At 49.2% G+C, this 18,855-nt stretch overlaps 1 protein-coding gene across 1 annotated transcript; it reads left to right on the top strand.

Annotated features, from left to right (window-relative positions):
* Positions 1-523: 523 nt before the first annotated feature.
* On the top strand, positions 524-16,572 carry Gprc5a (G protein-coupled receptor class C group 5 member A). Its single transcript, XM_075982496.1, has 4 exons — positions 524-633; positions 10,940-11,866; positions 15,275-15,333; positions 15,594-16,572. Exons 2-4 carry the CDS (start codon positions 10,951-10,953, stop codon positions 15,687-15,689), a joined length of 1,071 nt encoding a protein of 356 aa, XP_075838611.1. The 5' UTR covers positions 524-633; positions 10,940-10,950; the 3' UTR covers positions 15,690-16,572.
* Positions 16,573-18,855: the final 2,283 nt, after the last annotated feature.

Here is an 18,855-nt window from a genome sequence, read left to right as displayed (position 1 = left end):
GCTCGCTGGCACCGGAGGAAGGGGTGATGGGGAGACAGGTGTCACCAAGGGGAAATGAAGACCAACTCCTCCCGCAGAAAGTAACAAAGGAGCGGCAAGGAGCCGCTGGCTAGGTCTTCCCTTGGGGCCCTGGCGTGCCCTCGGGGAGGATGGGTGTGGCTCCCTCCAGGAGCTGACAGCCAGCAGCGCCCGTCCGCAGCTGGGTTCACGGTGTGGCCCTTATCTTACCGGCGCTCCCGCCTGATGCCAGCGTTTGTCTAGGGGAGTTACGCCTGGCAGACTCGGATGCTTCCTCCACAACCCTACCACCTATTTCATGAGTGACTGTGCTTCTGACGTCAGGGAGGCTTTTGGTTCAGTCTCTGGCGCGGTGACTTTATTTTCATAACAGCGAGAAGTGCCGCGGAGCTGGATTAGGCGTGTCCTCCCCCCCCAGCCCCGCCCCCGCCCCCTGTCCCTCGGCTCACCCTTTCCCTCCCTCCCGCGACAGAAGCCTTTATAACTGCTCTGCGCAGCCTAGGCGGGATCCGTGTCCCGGGACGCGCCTAGCAGGCAGAGGTCCCACGCTCGCTCGCCCCTCCCACGCGCGCGATTCACAAGTTCTCGGTTCACCCCCAACGCCGCGGCGACCAGGTAAGAGGGTGTAGTGAAAGGCGTACGGGGCCCAGCTTTAAATCCGGAGAGTGGGGCTTGGAGAGCCCTTGGGGTAGGAGAGCAGAGACAACCTGTGATGGACTGCAGCTGGCTAGGAGAAACAGATGAAACGGAGCTTCACGCACCTCGGAAGGCGTTCTCTGGGCTTCCCAGGCTAAGACAGAGGGGAAAGACCAATAAGCTTGTAATCCTGCACCTGGGTGGTAGAAGGCGACAAGGCCAGCCTGGGCTACGTAAGTCCCTATCTTAAAATACAAAGCAATATTTAAAATATTGCAATGAAAAGAGGTCTGTCTTGTGCACTAGGCTACTCCCAGGTGCCTCTGAGCCCCTGGTGAAAGATGGGGTGTTACTGAGCTTTTTGGTTTTCGAGACAGGGTTTTCTCTGTGTAGCCCTGGCTGTCCTGGAGTTAGTTCTGTGGTAGACCAGGCTGGTCTTGAACTCACAGAGATCAGCGTGCCTCTGCCTCCGGAGTGCTGGGATTAAGGGCGTGTGTCACTACTGCCTGGCTTTCTGTTTGTTTGTTTGTTACTGAGCCTTTAACTTCCGTCTGAGTTCCTAGAGCTTGTGAATGAATCGAGTGGGCACGGGGAGACAGTGCAAGGAGGCACTTCCTTCCCAAAGGAGAGAAGGCTCAGAAAGAGCGACTTCTAGATCTTCCTCAGAACTCCCACGCTCATGTGTGTGACAGAATAAACCCAAGGGGAGCCCTTGGTGTTCCTCCACCCAACCCTTTACTTCTCCTAGTGCCTCACGGTCCAAGACCTTTTCTCCCTTTAACTTCGGCCTGGCTTTCTAGAGGGTGAAAAGCTTCCTTTCCCAGAGGAGAAGCAAGGCAGCAAGTAAGGGCAGGAGGCTAGTTAATCTCATCGAATCTGAAGACAGAAAACAGTGGTTGTTGTTGCTTTTTTGCTTTGATATCCAGGCTGGCCTCAAGTTTGTAACCATCTTTCTGCCTCAGCTTTGAGAGTGCTGGGATTATAGAAATATCCGTCACCATGTCTGACCAAAATTCTCTTAAAACACCTGTAGTGAAGGCATCTAAATGATAAAGCCTGCTTGGATCCAGGAATTGGAAGGTCCAACATTCCTGACTTTTCTCCAGCCTAGCTTTCTTCTCAGAGGCTTTTTGTTGAAGCCTGGTGAAGGGTCCTTTGGAATCAGCCACAGCTCTGAGCTCATTCCTAAAGGAGAATTCTTTAGCCACTTCAGACACAATGGCTTGGGAACTTGGAGGGGAGGGTGAGGCCAGCACTCCACCCTGAGGGTTTTGTGTGCTAGTCAAGAGAGAGAGAGAGAGAGAGAGAGAGAGAGAGAGAGAGAGAGAGAGGACTGGGAGGTGCTGCCCTGGGATCAAAGCAAGAATGGAGAGGCTGGCCTCCAGGCCCAAAGGGAATGGCCAGAGGGCAGGTCTGTGATTTCCTAAGAAGAAGTCTCTACCTGGCCCCAGGCAGTCCAATGTTTCCTGGGTTCTGCCGAAACTAACTTATTAGGCAGCTACCTGTTCCCTGAGGTCCTTGTGCTAAGGGGGTCTTTGGGGATGCCCCAAGTGTGTTTTCTGTGTGTAGATCCTTGCTTTCCTGAGGCTGCACAGTCTCCTTCAGAGGCTGATTGAAAACCTGCATTTTCAATTTCGTGCCATTCTTGAGAGGTTTGAGGATTACGGGGGTGTGAAGAGGAATGTTGATGGCGGAAGACTCTGTTGTTCTTTCCGCAGATCCACAGAGGGGACGGTGGGATCAGACAGTCCAAATAGCCGCAGTAAGCTGAACAGGGCTAGGGCTTTCCTTGGAGGGGATCTGACCTTCCCACCAGAGCTGACTTTTTTCTCGTTTGTGGGAGCCTCCTCCCTTCTGTGTCTGTCTGTAGGTGTGAGCACGCCACAGTGCATATTGTGACTGTCAAAGGACAGCTTGAGGGAACTGGCTTACTCTTGCCACCGTGTGTCTTGTGTGTGGCACTCAGCTCCTTAGGCTTGGTGGTGCGCCACCTTTACCATCTAGCCGGCTTGTCAGCTCCTGCTATTGTTTCAAGAAAGGAATTCAAATAGACTTCACTGACCTGGTGTCCACTGTGTAGATCAGGTTACCCCACTTTCTCAGTGCTGGGAGTATAGGCCTGAGCTACCCTCCGAAAGCTCAGTGTTTGTATTTTTCTCCCCCCGCTACTGCTTTTTTTTGAGACAAGGTTTCATTGTGGCCCTGGCAGACCTGGAAGTTACCACGTAGAGCAGGCTGGCCTGGAACTCTCTGCTTCCCAAGGGCTGAGACTAAGGCACGTGTCCCCGTGCCCACTTTATTCTTGTTCTTATGGCCTTTCTTCCCTTCCTTCTTTCCCTCCTTTCATTTTGAGACTAAGTCTTGGTCAGCTGTCCTGGAGCACCTCAAACTCCAGAGCTCAGATGCGTCTTTCTCCACTTTTCCCCATTTCGAGTGGCTGGGAGTACAGGTGCGGCCCACCGCACCAAGTCTGTACCGTTTACTTTAGATTTTCAGATTCTTTGCGTTCTAAATGGCACTCAGGCTTTGGTAAACATTCATGACCATTTGGATAAATTCCATCAGATAGTGCAGGGTTAGCAAACTAATGGTGTACGGTCCAAAATGGCCTGGAATTTTGTTTTTTTTTTCCTTCTTAATAAAGAGTCTTTCTTCCTTCCTTTCTTCTTTTTCTTGGTTGTTTTTCAAGACAGTGCTTCTCTGTGTATTCTGGAACTCACTTTGTAGACCAGGATAGCCTCAAACTCACTGAGATCTGCCTACCTCTGCCTCCCAAATGCTGGGATTAAAGAGTTCCATGGGAACATATTAATGCTCATTTGTTTTTGTGTTACTTGTGACTATTTTTATGTTACAAAGTTATGGCTTCCAAAACCCAAACTACTTACTGCCGTCACAGAAAGTGCTTGACAGCCACCAGTTCGGAGGGCCTGGTTAATAATGGAGAGATGAATCGTATGAAGATAGGCAGTGTTTCCATTAAAGTATCCAGAAAATAGTTTTGAGATTATGTTGGTTATTTTTTAATGTATGACATCTGCCAAGGACCAGATTTTAAAAGTCATCTACGGAGGCTGAGGAGCTGGTTCCCTGGACAAGAGCTTGATGTGTAAGCCCGAAGACCTGAGTTAGAATCTTAAGCACCCATGTAAACCCGGGCATAGCCGTGTATGGCCATGTGTGTCTGTAAACCGGGGGGGGGGGGGGGGGAGCGGCAGAGATAGGCAGATCCTGAGAGTTTCCCAGCCAGCCAGTCTACCAGAACATTGAGCTTCAGGTACAGCGGGAGACTGTTTCAAGAGAATATGATAGAGCAATGGAGGAGGACAGTCAATGTCTGTCTCTGGCCTCTGTGTGTAAGCACATACACACACAGATACGGGGTACAGACTCTACACCAGCACATACACACACAGATACGGGGTACAGACTCTACACCAGCACATACTCACACAGATACGGGGTACAGACTCTACACCAAGAAAAGAGGCTATAACTTTGTTGCTTCTTTTAGTTTCCTGTAGTTTTGTTTTACAGATTCTCACGCTGTGATGATTTTCTTCTTCCACAGGCTGCATCTCTAACTGCTCTCTGTTGCTCTTTGTTTTGTTTGCACACTGGGTTTTACGATGGAGGTCTGACTGACCTGGAGCTCATTATGTAAACCAGGCTGCCCCAAACACACAAAGACCCACCTGTCTGGAATATCCCAGGGCTGTGCCTACACACAGACACACACACACACAGACACACACACAGACACACACACACAGACACACACACAGACATACACACACAGACATACACACACACACAGACACACACACAGACACACACACACAGACACACAGACACAGACAGACAGACACACACACAGACACACACACACAGACACACACACAGACACACACACAGACACACACACAGACACACACACAGACACACACACAGACACACACACAGACATAGACACACACAGACACACACACAGACACACACACAGACACACACACAGACACACACACAGACACAGACAGACAGACAGACAGACACACACACACAGACACACACACACAGACACACGCACTGGCTTCTCCTGTTTTAGTGCACGCTCTCATTAATCTAAAGTCTACTTGCTTTGTTCGGAGTAAGAGTGGAGGGCTCTACTCCGGGGCGCTGTATGAAAGTGAGAAGAGGGCCTGAGCCTTGCCCTCGGATCTGTCCGTCTACCTCATAGTGATGCACTTTCCTTCCCTCACTACCTAGAAACTCAGCTCGGCTGCCTTAGTAAGGCATTATTCACAGGATGCTGCCACGATGTGTCATGTTTATGTGGTGGGAGCTGGGGTGGCTACCCAGTCCAGGGGATCGCAGACAGGTACTTCCCATCTGGACTAATCCTTTTTCAAGTGCAGAGACGTTTTTTTTGTGGGACTCCTCCCTTGGAAGACCTCAGCCTGGATGAAAGTAGGAGGGAGGGTCAGGAAACATCTGAACGGCCTCATCTTAAAGTTCTTTACTCCTTTAGCTGGGTGTGTCGGCTCACGCATGAGGGCCCATTACATGGGGGTGGGGTGGAGGCAGGAGAGTTAGAAGTTTGAGGCCAGGCCCAGCTACATGAGAATGAGACCCTGTTTCGAATAAATACCTTCATCTCCATTACTCATAGTTGAGTATGTAGTTAGCAGTTAATTTTAGTCCATAATGCTTGCTCAGGGCCACCGAGCAGAACACACACACACACACACACACACACACACACACACAGAGAGAGAGAGAGAGAGAGAGAGAGAGAGAGAGAGAGAGAGAGAGAGAGTGAGAGAGATCCCAACAGTCAGGAGAGCTGCTCTGTGGCCCCATGGAACTTGTTATCCAACAGGCTGGTCAGCACTGGCGTCAATGTCACTTCTAGGCATACGGGAAATGAATACTGTCAAGTCTAGGAAGAGACCTACACATTTGGAATGGGAAGGGATTAGTAATAATGCGATAAAAATCCCAGCACTTGGAGGGAGGCTGAGGCAGGTGATCTCTGTGAGTTCAAGGCCAGTCTGGTCTATGGAGTGAGTTCTAGGACAGGCAAGGCTACACAGAGAAACCCTGTCTCGAAACAAACAGAAAATCCCAGCATAGGTTAAATTGGGAGAAGAAACACAGCTGGACCTTGAGCAGGAGGGAAGGGAGCTCTTTGACCAGGAGAAGGATTTCACACACTTGAGGCAAAAAGCACCATTCTGTCTGAGAAGACCCTGAACAACCCCAAATTCCTATTCACATAGAAAGCACTTTTGGAATGTCGGGTGTGGTGGTGTACACCCTGGCACTCAAGAGATGGAGGCAGGAGGATTGTGAGTTTGAGGTCAGTTTAGGTTACCTTATATGTCCAGATCCTGTCTTTAAAAAAGGAAAGAAAGACCTGGCAGTGTATGCCTTTAATCCCAGCACTCCTGAAGCAGAGGCAGGCAGATCTCTGAGTTCAAGGCCAGCCTGGTCTGCACGTCCAGTTCCAGGACAGTCAGGGCTACACAGAGAAACTCTGTCTTGAAAATCCAAAAAGAAAAAAAAAGAAGGAAGGAAGGAAGGAAGGAAGGAAGGAAGGAAGGAAGAAAGGAAGGAAGGAAGAAAGGAAGGAAGGAAGGGGCTGGAGAGATGGCTCAGCTATTAAGAGGACTTGTTCAAGGATCAAAATGTTTAAAGCCACCCTCAGCTACATAGTGTGTTCAAGGCCAGCCTGGGCTACAGTGAGACCCTGTTTAAACACAAAGAAGCGTCAAAGTGGGGTTCCCTCCTCTTCATCCTGCTCAGGTATGTGGGATCTCAGTCGCCCACATGATACTCTCTGAGATCCCCAACTGCTTAAGTGCACGGTCGGTCAGCCGTCTGACAGACCTACGCAGTTGCTTCTCCAAGGGCAGCAGCCACACTTTGGGTTCTGTGGGATTTGTCCATCTAGTGCTTGTGGATGAGGGAGACTGACTACGTGAAGGGTTGCTTGCTCTGGGGACCTATCGCCAGTCAAAGCTGGACTAAATGAGGGTGCGGAGTGGTGGTTCTCAACCTGTGGGTTGCGACGACGCCCTTCCTCAGGGGTCGGATCTCAGATACCATGCTTATCAGATAGTTATGCGATGATTCAGAACAGTGGCAAGTATTGCAGCTATAAAATAGCAATGGAATAATTTTATGAGTGGGGATCACCGCAGCTTGAGGAACTGAATGAAAGGATCGCAGCGTGAGAAGGTTGAGAACCATCGGTGGAGTCTGGAGAGAAGTTTGGAGAAGGGCGGTCTCCGGAGGCTGTGCTGGTGACTGAGACTGAGAGAGGAAGGGAATCAAGGGTGAAACTGTTAACTAGGGACGCGCTCTACCCATCCTCGGCCCTCCTGAATGTCATCTATGTGTTCTAAAATAGGTTTGTTTTATTATTTTTAATTATGTGTTTGTGTGGATATGGGCATTTGCATGCATTTATACCATACTTTATTTATTTTTGCTTAGACAGGGTCTCTCTATGTAGCGCAGGCTGGCTTTACTCAGAGATCTGACTGCCTCTCTGCCTTTCTCTGGTCTTCAGAGTAATCACCATGTCTGGCCTCATACTTTGTCCTTATTCATTTTTCTTCTACACTGCTCTCCATATATAATTTAATTTCTAAAAAATTATTTATTTTACACAGGATCTCACCAAGTTTCCCAGACTGACCTGAATTTGCTATGTAGTCTATGCAGACCTCAAACTTGTGATCCTCTTACAAGTGGCTGGGACTACAGGCATGGGCCTCCAAGCGTAGACGAGGTGTAGAATCATAAATCTTTCCTTTGTGACACTGGACATTTAAGTTCATTGTTTAAAAACTGATTTGCTTGTGCGAGGTGCACAGGTAGCTAGGGACGAAGCCAGAGGACAACCTCAGGTGTTGATCCTGCCTTCTACTTTCTTTGGGGCAGAGTCCCCTGTCCACCATTGCATACGCCAGACTAGCTGGCCCAAGTGAGCAGAGAGTCTCCTGCCTCCCATCTCCCTGTAGACTGCCCTGTTGGGCTTTTAACTGGGCTCTGGAGACTCAGACTCCAGAGGTAAGCACCTTACTCACTGGGCCATAGCTTCATCCTTAACTTTATCTCCCAAGGATTAACCTAAATAGATTATTAGACTAATAGATGAAAATGAGGAAAAATTGTAAAAATTATTAATTAAAATAAAATAGTAGATGAGATACTGTAAGAACATATAATAGGAGATGCGATAAGGCATGGCGTTTCAGCATCGCGCCTGTCTGATATGTGGCAGCAGACGCCATTTACTTCCTCATGATACTGTGACCGTTGTCACTACTGACTGGAGAGAATGAAAAGGCTACAGAGTCCCAAGTTTGCAGGGCTGAGATCTTGACATCACCCCCAGGGCAGTCCTCAGAGGAAGGCGCTGTGGTCTCTTTTGATGACGGAATGAAATGAATGTCCCCAAGAAGGAAGAGAGTCCCAACTCATTCCAAAAAGATTGAAGGCAGCACCAAGTAATTGTTCATCCTGCAGACTATGTGGCTCAGGTCTGTAATCCAAGCACTCAGGAGGCTGAGGCAGGAGGATTGCTAGGAGTCCAGGCCAGCCTCTGCTAAAGACTCTGTCTTAAAAAACAAATAATCTGGGCTAAGGATATGGCTCAGTGGGTAAAGGTGCTTGTGGCTAAGTCTGACAGCATGGGTTCGATTCCCGGGACCTGCGTGGTGGAAAGACAGAACCGACACCTACAGGTTGTCCTCTGGCCTCCAATGGTGGCACACACGTGGCCTCCCTGTTCCAAATAAGTGAGTAGATAAATAAGTAAGTGTGAAAAGAAAAAGAAAAGGAACAGCAAAAAAAAGCTACAACAAAGCTAAGAACCTGCGTTTGACACCTTCCTTCCTGTTTCCTTCCTCTCCTCAGGCACATTACGGTGCCTCAGCAGCTTTTCAAGGCCTTCTCGCTTCTTAAGTGACCTTTATTTGCCTCTCAGGAAATTCAGAGTGCTTAGGACACCGTGAGACACCACGTTGAGCAATCCCAGCCAGCTGGGGAAAGGGTGGAGGAGGGCTAATAGGTGAATTACTTTGGTGATTTCCCAAAAATTAGTCACTCCCACACAAAATACTCACTAAGACTTTTTGCTGCTGTTGCTGTTTGGGGTGGTGCAGGCCCGTAATCCCAGGACTCAGGAGGGAGAGGGAGAGGGAGGAGGCCAAGGGTGATGCTCATCTGGGCTGCAGGCGACCCTGTCTCAGTAAACCAAAGCGGTGCTTGTCCACACCCTCCAGCTTCAGGGGATCTGACGCCCTCTCCTGGCCTTTGTGGGCACCGGCACTCACATGCACATACCCAGACACACACGCACGCACATAATTAAAAGTAATAAACTCTTAAATTTCATGTATATAACATATATTTGCAAAAGTGAATTCATGTATATATTATGATATATTATATATATTTAGTAATGAGTAAAAAGTTATGTGGCTGAGTAACATATATAATATGTTAATAATATTATATATGTTAATAATATATATGTTACTCAGCCACATAATTTTTTTAATCATTACTCAATTTACTCATTAATGTTGGTAGGATGACTTGTCTTACCTAATTTTCTATTTATTTATTTATTCAAGGCAGGGTCTCACTCTTTAGCTCAAGATAACATAAAACTTGTAGCACAGTCTGGCCACCACCTTGCAATAATCCTCCTGCCTCAGCTTCCTAAGTGTTTTGATTCTAGGTTTTGTTTGCATTGTTAAAGGAGACAGGTATTTGAATTCTGTTCGTGCTGACGAGGCCGCTCTTCTGATGGGGTGGGAGAAGGAAGGGTGGTCCTTATTTCTTGGGCGGGCACAGTCATCCACAACAGCGGGCACTCTGACACATGGCTGGAAAGTTCCATGTGCCAGCACTGCCACGTGGTGAGGAAACTCGGGCTCATTTCTCCTGCTTCCTGGAGAGGCCCTGATCCCGCTGATGCTGTGCGCTGGTTCCATTCAATGCGTCCCAACCCTGGCTTCCCTCTCATTTCTGACTTCTGCCTCCCTATTCTATACCCCGCACTAGAGGACTCTTAGGCTTTTCCAAAGAGTTGGCCTCCATGACTACATCTTCCCAACCAGACCATAGCTAGTTTGTAGAATCCACCTCCGGATTCCTAAGTGGACTCCTGACTTGCTAAGAACTAGCAAACCCACAGTGGGGCGGGGAAGGAAGCTAAGGAGAGAAAGGAAGTAGGCCTCTGATGCAGGCCTGTAGTCCCAGCACTCGGGAGGAGCCAGCGGAGGAGCAGGAGTTCGAGGCCATCCTTAGCTACAAAGCTAGTTTGAGGCCAGCCTGGTCTACATGAGATCCTGCCTCAAGAAATAATAAAGCAGAAAGGAAGAAAGAAAAACTAACGAGAAAAAAATTTCACATACAAGTAACAAACAATAAAACCAAAGGAGTAGTGAAGAAAAAAATGCCATAAAAACTCAGATAGGATTTTTAGTTTATTAAGACATTCAGGATCATAGACAGCCATGCCCAGCCCTGTTGAATTTCAGTGTCTTTCTGATGACACAGGCTTCGATATGTAAGAGCTACCTATTTGGAGATAATGTGAAAATCCCTATCTCTTTCATAGTTTGTCTTCCTCTTGTGTGGAGTATTTAGAAGTCATGAGTTTGGGCAACAAGGGTGTGAGACAGAAAAAAGACTTTTTCCCAGAGGAGTGAAGGACAGACAGGAAGTCTGGTCCATGCAGTCGGTTTCCCATTCTAATGGGTGAATAGGTTCCCTGCTTTGTGGGTCACCCCTCAACTGGGAGCTTCTAGCCTTTCCAGTGTCGGGGAGGTTGAGCTATCAGGATAGCGAGTTGGAGGACAGCCTGGGCTAAACCCCCCCCCCCCAAAACCCCAAAAGCCAAGCAACAACAAAACAAATCAAAAGAGACTAGTAGAATTAAATGGGAATTATGAGGTTTATACCCTCTCTTCTTGGCTCCCAAAATTTGTCACAGGAGGTACAGAAAGTTGACTTTTACAGGTGTGTGGATGTGGGGGGGCAGGTTGGGGGATGGGACCAATGGGTTTAATCAGGGCTACTTACAGAAGCATGGTCACTTACTAATAGCACTTTCCAGAGGAGTGAGGCCTGGGTCCCTCCCCTGGGTTAGTTCTGATGTAGTTTACAAGGGAGACTGGCTAAACACAGCCCCATTTCCAACCTGTGTCTCGGAGGCTTGCCTGGTCCTTAATTTTGCTTCTCCTTTTTCTTTCGTTAATTGCAGGAGCAATCAGAATGACTGCCCCTAGAGGTTGCCGCTCAGACCTGGAGTCCAGGTACCACAGACTCTGTGATCTGGCTGAAGGCTGGGGTATTGCCCTGGAAACACTGGCCGCGGTGGGCGCTGTGGCCACGGTGGCCTTCATGTTTGCTCTCTTGATCCTCATCAGCAAAGTGCAGGACTCCAACAGGCGGAAGATGCTCCCCACCCAGTTCCTCTTCCTCCTGGGCGTGCTCGGGGTCTTCGGCCTCACCTTCGCCTTCATCATCAAGCTGGACTGGGCCACAGGCCCCACGCGCTTCTTCCTCTTCGGCGTCCTGTTTGCCATCTGCTTCTCTTGCCTCCTGGCCCACACCTTCAACTTGAACAAGCTGGTCCGAGGGAGGAAGCCCCTGTCGTGGCTTGTGATCCTGAGCCTGGCATTGGGCTTCAGCCTAGTCCAGGACGTCATTGCAGTTGAATACCTGGTCCTCACCATGAACCGGACCAATGCCGATATCTTCTCGGAGCTGCCCGCCTCTCGGCGCAACGAGGACTTCGTCATGCTGCTCATCTACGTACTCTTCTTGATGGCGCTGACCTTCTTCTCATCCTTCTTCGTCTTCTGTGGGTCCTTCCGTGGCTGGAAGAGACACGGGGCTCACATATGCTGCACCTCGTTCCTGTCCATTGCCGTCTGGGTGGCCTGGATCGTCCTGCTCCTGATTCCCGACATCGGCTCTGAGTGGGACGACACCATTCTCTGCACAGCCTTAGTTGCCAATGGCTGGGTGTTCCTGGCATTCTATGTCTTCCCTGAGTTCCTACGGCTCCCAAGGCAACAAAGTCCCACAGATTACCCAGTTGAAGATGCTTTCTGTAAACCTCAACTCATGAAGCAGAGCTATGGTGTAGAGAACAGAGCCTACTCCCAAGAGGAAATCACCCAAGGTACGGGCGAGGGAGGCCCTGGTATGAAGACGGGGGAACAAGTTGGGCATGGTAGTGCAGGCTCATGTGCACACACCTGGGCACACACACGTGCACACACCTGGGCACACATACACAGAGGCAAATACATCTCTAATCTCAGCACTTGGGGGACGGAGGCAGGAGGATCATCATGAGTTTAAGATGGGTCATATAGAAAGACTGTCTTTCAGAATACCAAAACCCTTTTGGGCTGGGTATGTAGGTCAGTACAGGGCTTGTTTAAACATGAACGGAAAGTCATAGACCCTCCAGCACCACTGAAAATGGGTACGGTGGCACACACTTGTAAGCCCAGCACTTGGGAGGGAGAGGCAGGAGGATCAGAAGTTCAAGGTCAGTTTTGGCAACAGGTGGATTTCAAGGCCAGCCTGGGGTACAGGAGGCGGTCTCAAGAACACAAAACCAAGCCAGGCAGTGGTAGCACTCTCCTTTAACCCCAACACTTAGGAGGCAAAGGCAGGCCTTATCTCAAAGAACCAAAACAAAGAAACAAACAACAGCAACAACAAAACCCCAAGCCAAAGATTCCAACCAAACAAACCCCCAATAACAAAACAAACAAGCAAACCGCAGAAACATTCCCAGCTGTAAAATCTGTAACTTTCTAGAAAGCACACCAGCTATTCCATTCAAGGCAAGAGGAGATTTCCGAGCTGCCCTAGTGTCCTAATTTTGTCTTGATCACATTGTAATCCCAGCCAACGCACTTGGAGCCACCCTGTAATCTCCGTTGTGGAAACGAGAAATAGAGACAGGAGGGGAACCAAAACAGACCACACCACACTCCCAAATCCAGAAGCAAAAACTGAGAAAAGACAGTGGAGGCAGAGGAGGAATCATTGACTATCACCCTAAGAATGCCGGGCCGTGGGGCTCACCTGTCATGAGCCCTTGGGAGGCGGAGACAAGAAGATCAGAATTTCATGGTCAGCCTGGAGTACATGAGAGCCAGTCTTAGAAAACAAACAAACAAGCAAACAAAACCCAAACAACATGGTTGAGCATTGCTGCTTTTGCAGAGGACCCGCGTGGAAGTTCCCAACCCTTGGCAACTCCAACTCCAGGAATCTTGTATCCTCTTCTAGCCTCTCTGAGCACTAGACCCACATGTGGTATACTTACATGCAGGCAAAGCCTCATCCACGTAAAATTAAAATAGACAGGTCTTAAAGTAAATTCAAACAAACACCCTCTGAAACAAACCCCCAAACTACGAGGAGCTCGCTGGCTGGTTACAGATTCTGGTCTTAAGTAAATCAACATTAGTCACTTTCCTGTTGCTTTGACAAAAGACCAAGACCCAACGCAAACCATTATGGCTTTTGATTCCAGAGGGATAAGAGTCTGTTATGGCAGGGAAGTTGAGAGTGTGTGTCTTCAAACACAAGCGGGAAGCAGAAGCCAACCAGCTGAGAGTGGGGGAGAGGCTTTAACCTCTCAAAGCCCGCTCCGTTGACATACTTTCTCAACAAGGCTGTACCCAGTAAGAGTCCCCAAGTAGTTCCACCAACTAGAGAGCTAGTATTTGAACATCTGAGCCTATGAGAGCCCTTCTCATTTAAACCACCACAATTCATTCCCTGGACTTTTGTGCTCACGGCTGTAGGCAGAGTTTTCCTGTCCTGACCACCTGCTCCCAAATAATCACTGAGGCTTACTATAAATGCTTGTCAGTAGCTCAGGCTTATTACTAACTAACTCTTACATTTTAAATTACCCCATTTCTATTATTCTGCATTAATGACTCGTGGCTTTACATGTCCTGTTCCCTCTGCAGCTCCTGGCACCTCTCTTGACTCCCTCTCTTCATCCTTGTATTCTCTCTGCGTCTGACTGTCCCACCTGTACTTACTGTATGACTACTGGCCTGTCAGCTTTTTATAAACCAAGGAGAATAATACATATTCACAGTGTACAGAAGGGTTATTCCACAGCACATAACCATATCATAATGCAAAACGCACTTAATCCAATTTTAGAAGTCCCCATAGTCTGTTTACTATTAAAAAACCCAAAGTCTCTCCTGAGACTCAGGGCAATCTCTTAGTAGCTTCCCCAAAAATCCAGTCATAGTCAAGTAGAACTGGAAGCCGGCCTCTCAAGTCTTCATCTAGTACTTCCAACACAATTTCATGCAGGCTGAACTAGAATAAGGGATAAAGGGTAGGAAACCCCCTAGTGTTTGTGGTTGGAGTTGGGTTCTGTGCAAAGGTGTATAAATGACTTTCCTGTTTTGAGGTTGGGTCTTGCCATGTAGCTGTGCTTCAGCTTGCTGTGCAGAGCAGACTAGGCCTTTACATGCTAATCCCCCTACCTCTGCCTTCAGAGTGTGCCTGGCTCGGCATCTTGCCTTTCGTGTTCTGGGCCCCTGGCGGCTTCCTTTCTCAGCCGTCTTTCTAGGTACTGTCCAATGCTGCTCCCACTTCTCACTGGCTCCCCACATCCTGTTATGTTGGGTCTGTGTAAGTTGTGCGGCCTTCCACAACGGAAGTCAGTCCAGACAGACCAAGCTGTCACTAGTCTCTAGCCTCATGATAGCCAGGGTGCAGCTGCTTGTCTGATGTGTCGTCTGTCTGCTTCAGAGCCCAGCATTCCCCGGCCTGTCTTAGGAATGGCTCCACCAAGTATGTGTGCTGTAGAACCGACATATTCTTATTAGCTTACTTGTGTTTCTTATAGGACAGGGCACACCTTATGTTCTTTATACTATCTTTGTTTGCATATTTTTAGTCTAAAAAATTTAATACTGCTTGTTTGCTTTCTTTCGTGTGTGTGTGTGTGTGTGTGTGTGTGTGTTACAACACACATGTATGTTGTCAGAGGATAAGTTTCAGAATTCTTTCTACCACATGGGCCTTGAGATGAAGCTCGGGTCATCAGGCTGGGCAGCAAATGCCTCTCCCCACCAACCTACCTTGACAGTACTTATTTTGGCTTTTTATTTTTATTTTATTTTTTTGAGACAAGGTCTAAAAATGGCCTTGAACTCCTCATTCTTCTGCCTCCACCTCCCAGGTTCTGGGATCACGGGTGTGCACCACCATGCCCACCCAGGTCCCCACACTATCTTAAATGAAGAAGTGTTTAGGAAGGGGGCAGGGACAGGTAAACTTGTCAGCTCAAGTTCAAACATCCTATGTATTTCCCCCAAATACACAGAACACACCACTTGAACTCTTCCCAGTTTAGGAAATGTGTAAGTCCCCATGGCCCCAGGTGTGACAGTGCCCTGTCTGGGGCTGGAAGGCATGGCCTTTGAACTGCCGAGGCCCAAGGGGACCAACTGCCACAGACACACCATGACAAGGGCTACAGTGAGGAACGCACGTGCCCAGGGGCCTCAGTTTCTCCTCTCTTCTGTTCCAGGTCTCGAGGATACGGGGGACACGCTCTATGCACCTTATTCCACCCATTTTCAGCTGCAGGTAAGCGACCTTTGCCACTCCTCACTCCCCCTCTCCCAGGGTCAGTTGTCCTTTGGGAATGGCGTTTGCCACCATTTTAGTGGCACCTAAGTGGCCATCGTGAAGGGATGGCATGCCTTCTTTCCTGCACTGTGCCTTTTGGGGTTGGGGTGGCACTCGGGCTCGGGGAGGATCTGCAGACAGAAATCTTTCGAGAAGGGCATCGGAGGCTCACTGAGGTGGCCGTGGAAGGGTTAACCACGTGATTGCTTCCTTCACAGGATCGGACCCCTAGGAAGGAGTTCTCTCTCCCGAGGGCGCATGCCCCGACCAGTCCCTACAATAACTACGAAGGAAGGAAAGGGGACAGCAGCTAACTCTGAGAAGAATGGGCCAACGAGAGCCAGGCAGCAGCTTCCAGTCAGGAGCCCTGCGGATGCGAACTGAATCCAGGGTGTCCTAGGGGAACTGTGCACTAGAGGCTTGTTCCCCACCCAGCACCCTGCTGTCCTGTCTGGGGCTGCCGCGCCCAGCAGACTGCTTCTGCTTCTCAGCAGCCCCGTGTTTCCCTGTCCCATTCTTAGGATACTTCTTGGAGGTGGGAGTCTTGGGCGACTCAGGGCGGGACTCTTACCTCTGCCACGAATTGTGAGCAAACAACTGGCCATCTAACTCCTCGCTGACTCTTTCATCTCCGGGAGCTAATTCGTTGAACCCAGGGTGGGGTCCGTGAGGATCACTTGGCACAGAACAGAACCGCAATTCGCACCAACCCAGAAAGATGTGGGTCTCCACCCTGTGCCTATCAGTCCACACTGGAAGCTAACCTGGCCCTGCCCTCCTAGGTCTTCCTGCCTGGGGAGGAGAGGCTAAAGGTCACTAAGTGTCTAATCGCTGGGCACTGGCCCACAATGGTCCCAGCAGTGCGGACACTGACTTGAAGGGCGTATCACCTCCAGACTAGCTGCCGGCCAGGACCTCCATGTCCTTTCTGGGAGCTCTTCTGGATATTACTGGAGTAGACAAGGCCTGTTTCTTCCTGCCAGGAGAATCTGGGCTTTGTCATGCCATGCATTCCTGACCGGCCCTCCTCCCCACCCCCTCACCCCCAGCCTCAGTAACAGATGGATTCTGCATTCACCTCAAGCCCTGTAAGTGGGCAGTGTCTCTTCTTTGGGCGGGATGTGTCCGTTGTGTGATAAATTATTCACCTGGATATGTAATAAAGATGCGATGGCAACTGTTTTTTTTTAATTTAAATTTATTTATTTACTTTTGTAAAAAAATATTATATTTCAAAGGTTATTTCTGGGTGTGGGTACGCACATGGCATTGGGAGATCAGGGGATGTCTTTCTAAAATCTGTGGGGCAGAGGATTAGGAATCTCTCCCTTATGGGGGAACTAGGATCCTCACCCTTAGCCATGCAAACAATATGTAAACATCTGCTTAGTTGGGAACTTGCCCTTTAAAAGAGTCTTCACTTGGGCCTGGGCATGATGGCACACCTTCAATCCCAGCAGGCTGTTCTCTGAGTTCGAGGCCAGCCTGATCTGCAGAGCAAGTGCCAGGACAGATTCCAAAACTACAGAGAAACCCTGTCTCGAAAAACCAAAAACCAACCAATCAACCAACCAACCAAAACCAACAGGAAAGTGAGTTAAGTTCATGCAGAATGATGGGTATTATAGCTCACAAAGGTTGGTGGGTCTTACTAGCATCCCTCCGGGTTTGTACTAATTGAAAGGCGGGAGGTGCCAGAGCTGGTGAGAGGGCTCAGTGAATAAAGGTGCCTGCCGCCGGGTCTGACAACCTGCATTCAGTCTGCAGAATCCAAATGGGGGAACCAGAGCCCATTCCTGAATGCAGCCTTCTGACCTCTACATGTGTGTCGTAGTATGTGTGCACCCAGACACGTGGGCATGCGCAAGAAAGAAATGTGCTTTAGAAAAGCAGTGTAGGAAGGCACAAACAGCAATGAGACTCCTTCTAGACTGCTCCAGTCGTTCTCCAGAAGCCATAACCCTTCGGGGTTTGCTGGGAGGAGAAAATAGCATGGTTTTGCTGGTATTATCTGTCACATTCTAACTACACATTCCTGGGCTGGCAGGCGGCTCAGAGGGCAATGGCACTTGCCGCCAAGCCTACTGAATTGAGTTCGACACCTGGGAGCTGTATGGTAGAAGGACAGAACTGACTTCCATGTCCTCTGACTGCCATGCATGGATTATGCATGTAATCACCCACACATATGCAAATATATACAATGCACACATACGTGTGTGTGTGTGTGTTTCTGGGTTTGTTATAAAGGCTGCTGTAAGGGACGCAGATGAAGAGATGCCCAGATGAGGTGTGGGAGGTGCTGCCTGGACCTTCCTGCCACTGTGTGTATCATCTGTCAGGGCTGGCCAAGCATGTGGCCACCTGAAGCTTCCTGGACTGTGTCCTGAGGTTGAATGGGGTTGGCATTGCCTAGCAGGTCTGCAGGTAGACAGATGGGGGTGGGGTGGGGGTGGTTGCAAGGCTTGTGTAGTCAGATCCCTGACTCCCACCCCACAGGGTCTCAATCAGTGCACTGCCCAAGATAGCTTAGAGGTTACTATGTAGCCCACGGTGGTTGGCGGCAGTCCTGCCTTAGTTTGCTGTGTGGGAATCAGGGGCAGCATGTCCAGCTCTTCCTGGCTCTTAGGTCTAACATGCCTCATTGAAAAGTATGGGGGCAGGATTCCTCTGGGTATGGAGAGTCTTAAGACAGACACAGTTAGTTGAAGATTTCCTTCCTTTCTGCCCCTACCCTTTTGAGACAGGGTTTTGCTGTATGGCTGGCCTCAAACTCACAGGGATTTGCTTGCTCTGCCTCTGCTTCCTGAATGCTGGGATTAGAGTGTCTTCTGAGACAGTTACATGTAGCCTAGGCTGACCTCCAACCCTATGCAGCTGATAGTATGGTCTTTCTGCCTCCACCTCCAGAGAATGTTCTGGGTCTATTTTGTCATTGGGGAAGGAGGGTTCCTATCCTCATGGCCACTGAGACACCTGGGAATGGACCTGGGAATGGCACCATCCCCGTGTCTGGAGTTGTCTTTGTCCAAGAGATAAAGTGGTCTCCACGTTTGAACACATGGTCACTGCACTCTGAGTCCCTGCCCGTTCAGGCAGCAGCAGAATGCTCTCTCTTAGAGCAGGACTAGTCCCGCCTGGTGGCTGGTATCTCATTGTCACTTCTGCTCATCCCTCTCAAGGGCAAGAGGTTCGCTGTTTGATGATGAAGATGATAATTAATGATGATTTATTTTGGTTTTTGAGACACGGTTTCTTTGTGTAGCCCTAGCTGTCCTGGAACTAGCTTGGTAGACCAGAGTGGCCTTGAACTCCCAGACATCTGCCTGCTTCTGCCTCCCAATTGCTGGGATTAAAGATGTATGACAATGAGAAGTATATAGAAGAGGACTTCCATTCTTCATCCCCTCCTGGAGGAAAGCAGAATGTAAAGATTTAGTCCAGGCTGGCCATTGAGCAGTGTCAGTGATTGATGTCTGG

Source organism: Microtus pennsylvanicus, chromosome 8 (genome assembly GCF_037038515.1).
Source record: "Microtus pennsylvanicus isolate mMicPen1 chromosome 8, mMicPen1.hap1, whole genome shotgun sequence".
NCBI lineage: Eukaryota > Metazoa > Chordata > Mammalia > Rodentia > Cricetidae > Microtus > Microtus pennsylvanicus.
This window is presented reverse-complemented; position numbering and strand designations above follow the sequence as displayed.

Excerpts from the sequence above, each read along its gene's own strand:
- Gprc5a (XM_075982496.1), top strand. The coding sequence starts at position 10,951 with ATGACTGCCCCTAGAGGTTGCCGCTCAGACCTGGAGTCCAGGTACCAC. Across the intron at positions 11,867-15,274 it reads CCAAGAGGAAATCACCCAAG|GTCTCGAGGATACGGGGGAC; the intron begins GTACGGGCGAGG and ends CTTCTGTTCCAG. Across the intron at positions 15,334-15,593 it reads CCACCCATTTTCAGCTGCAG|GATCGGACCCCTAGGAAGGA; the intron begins GTAAGCGACCTT and ends CTTCCTTCACAG.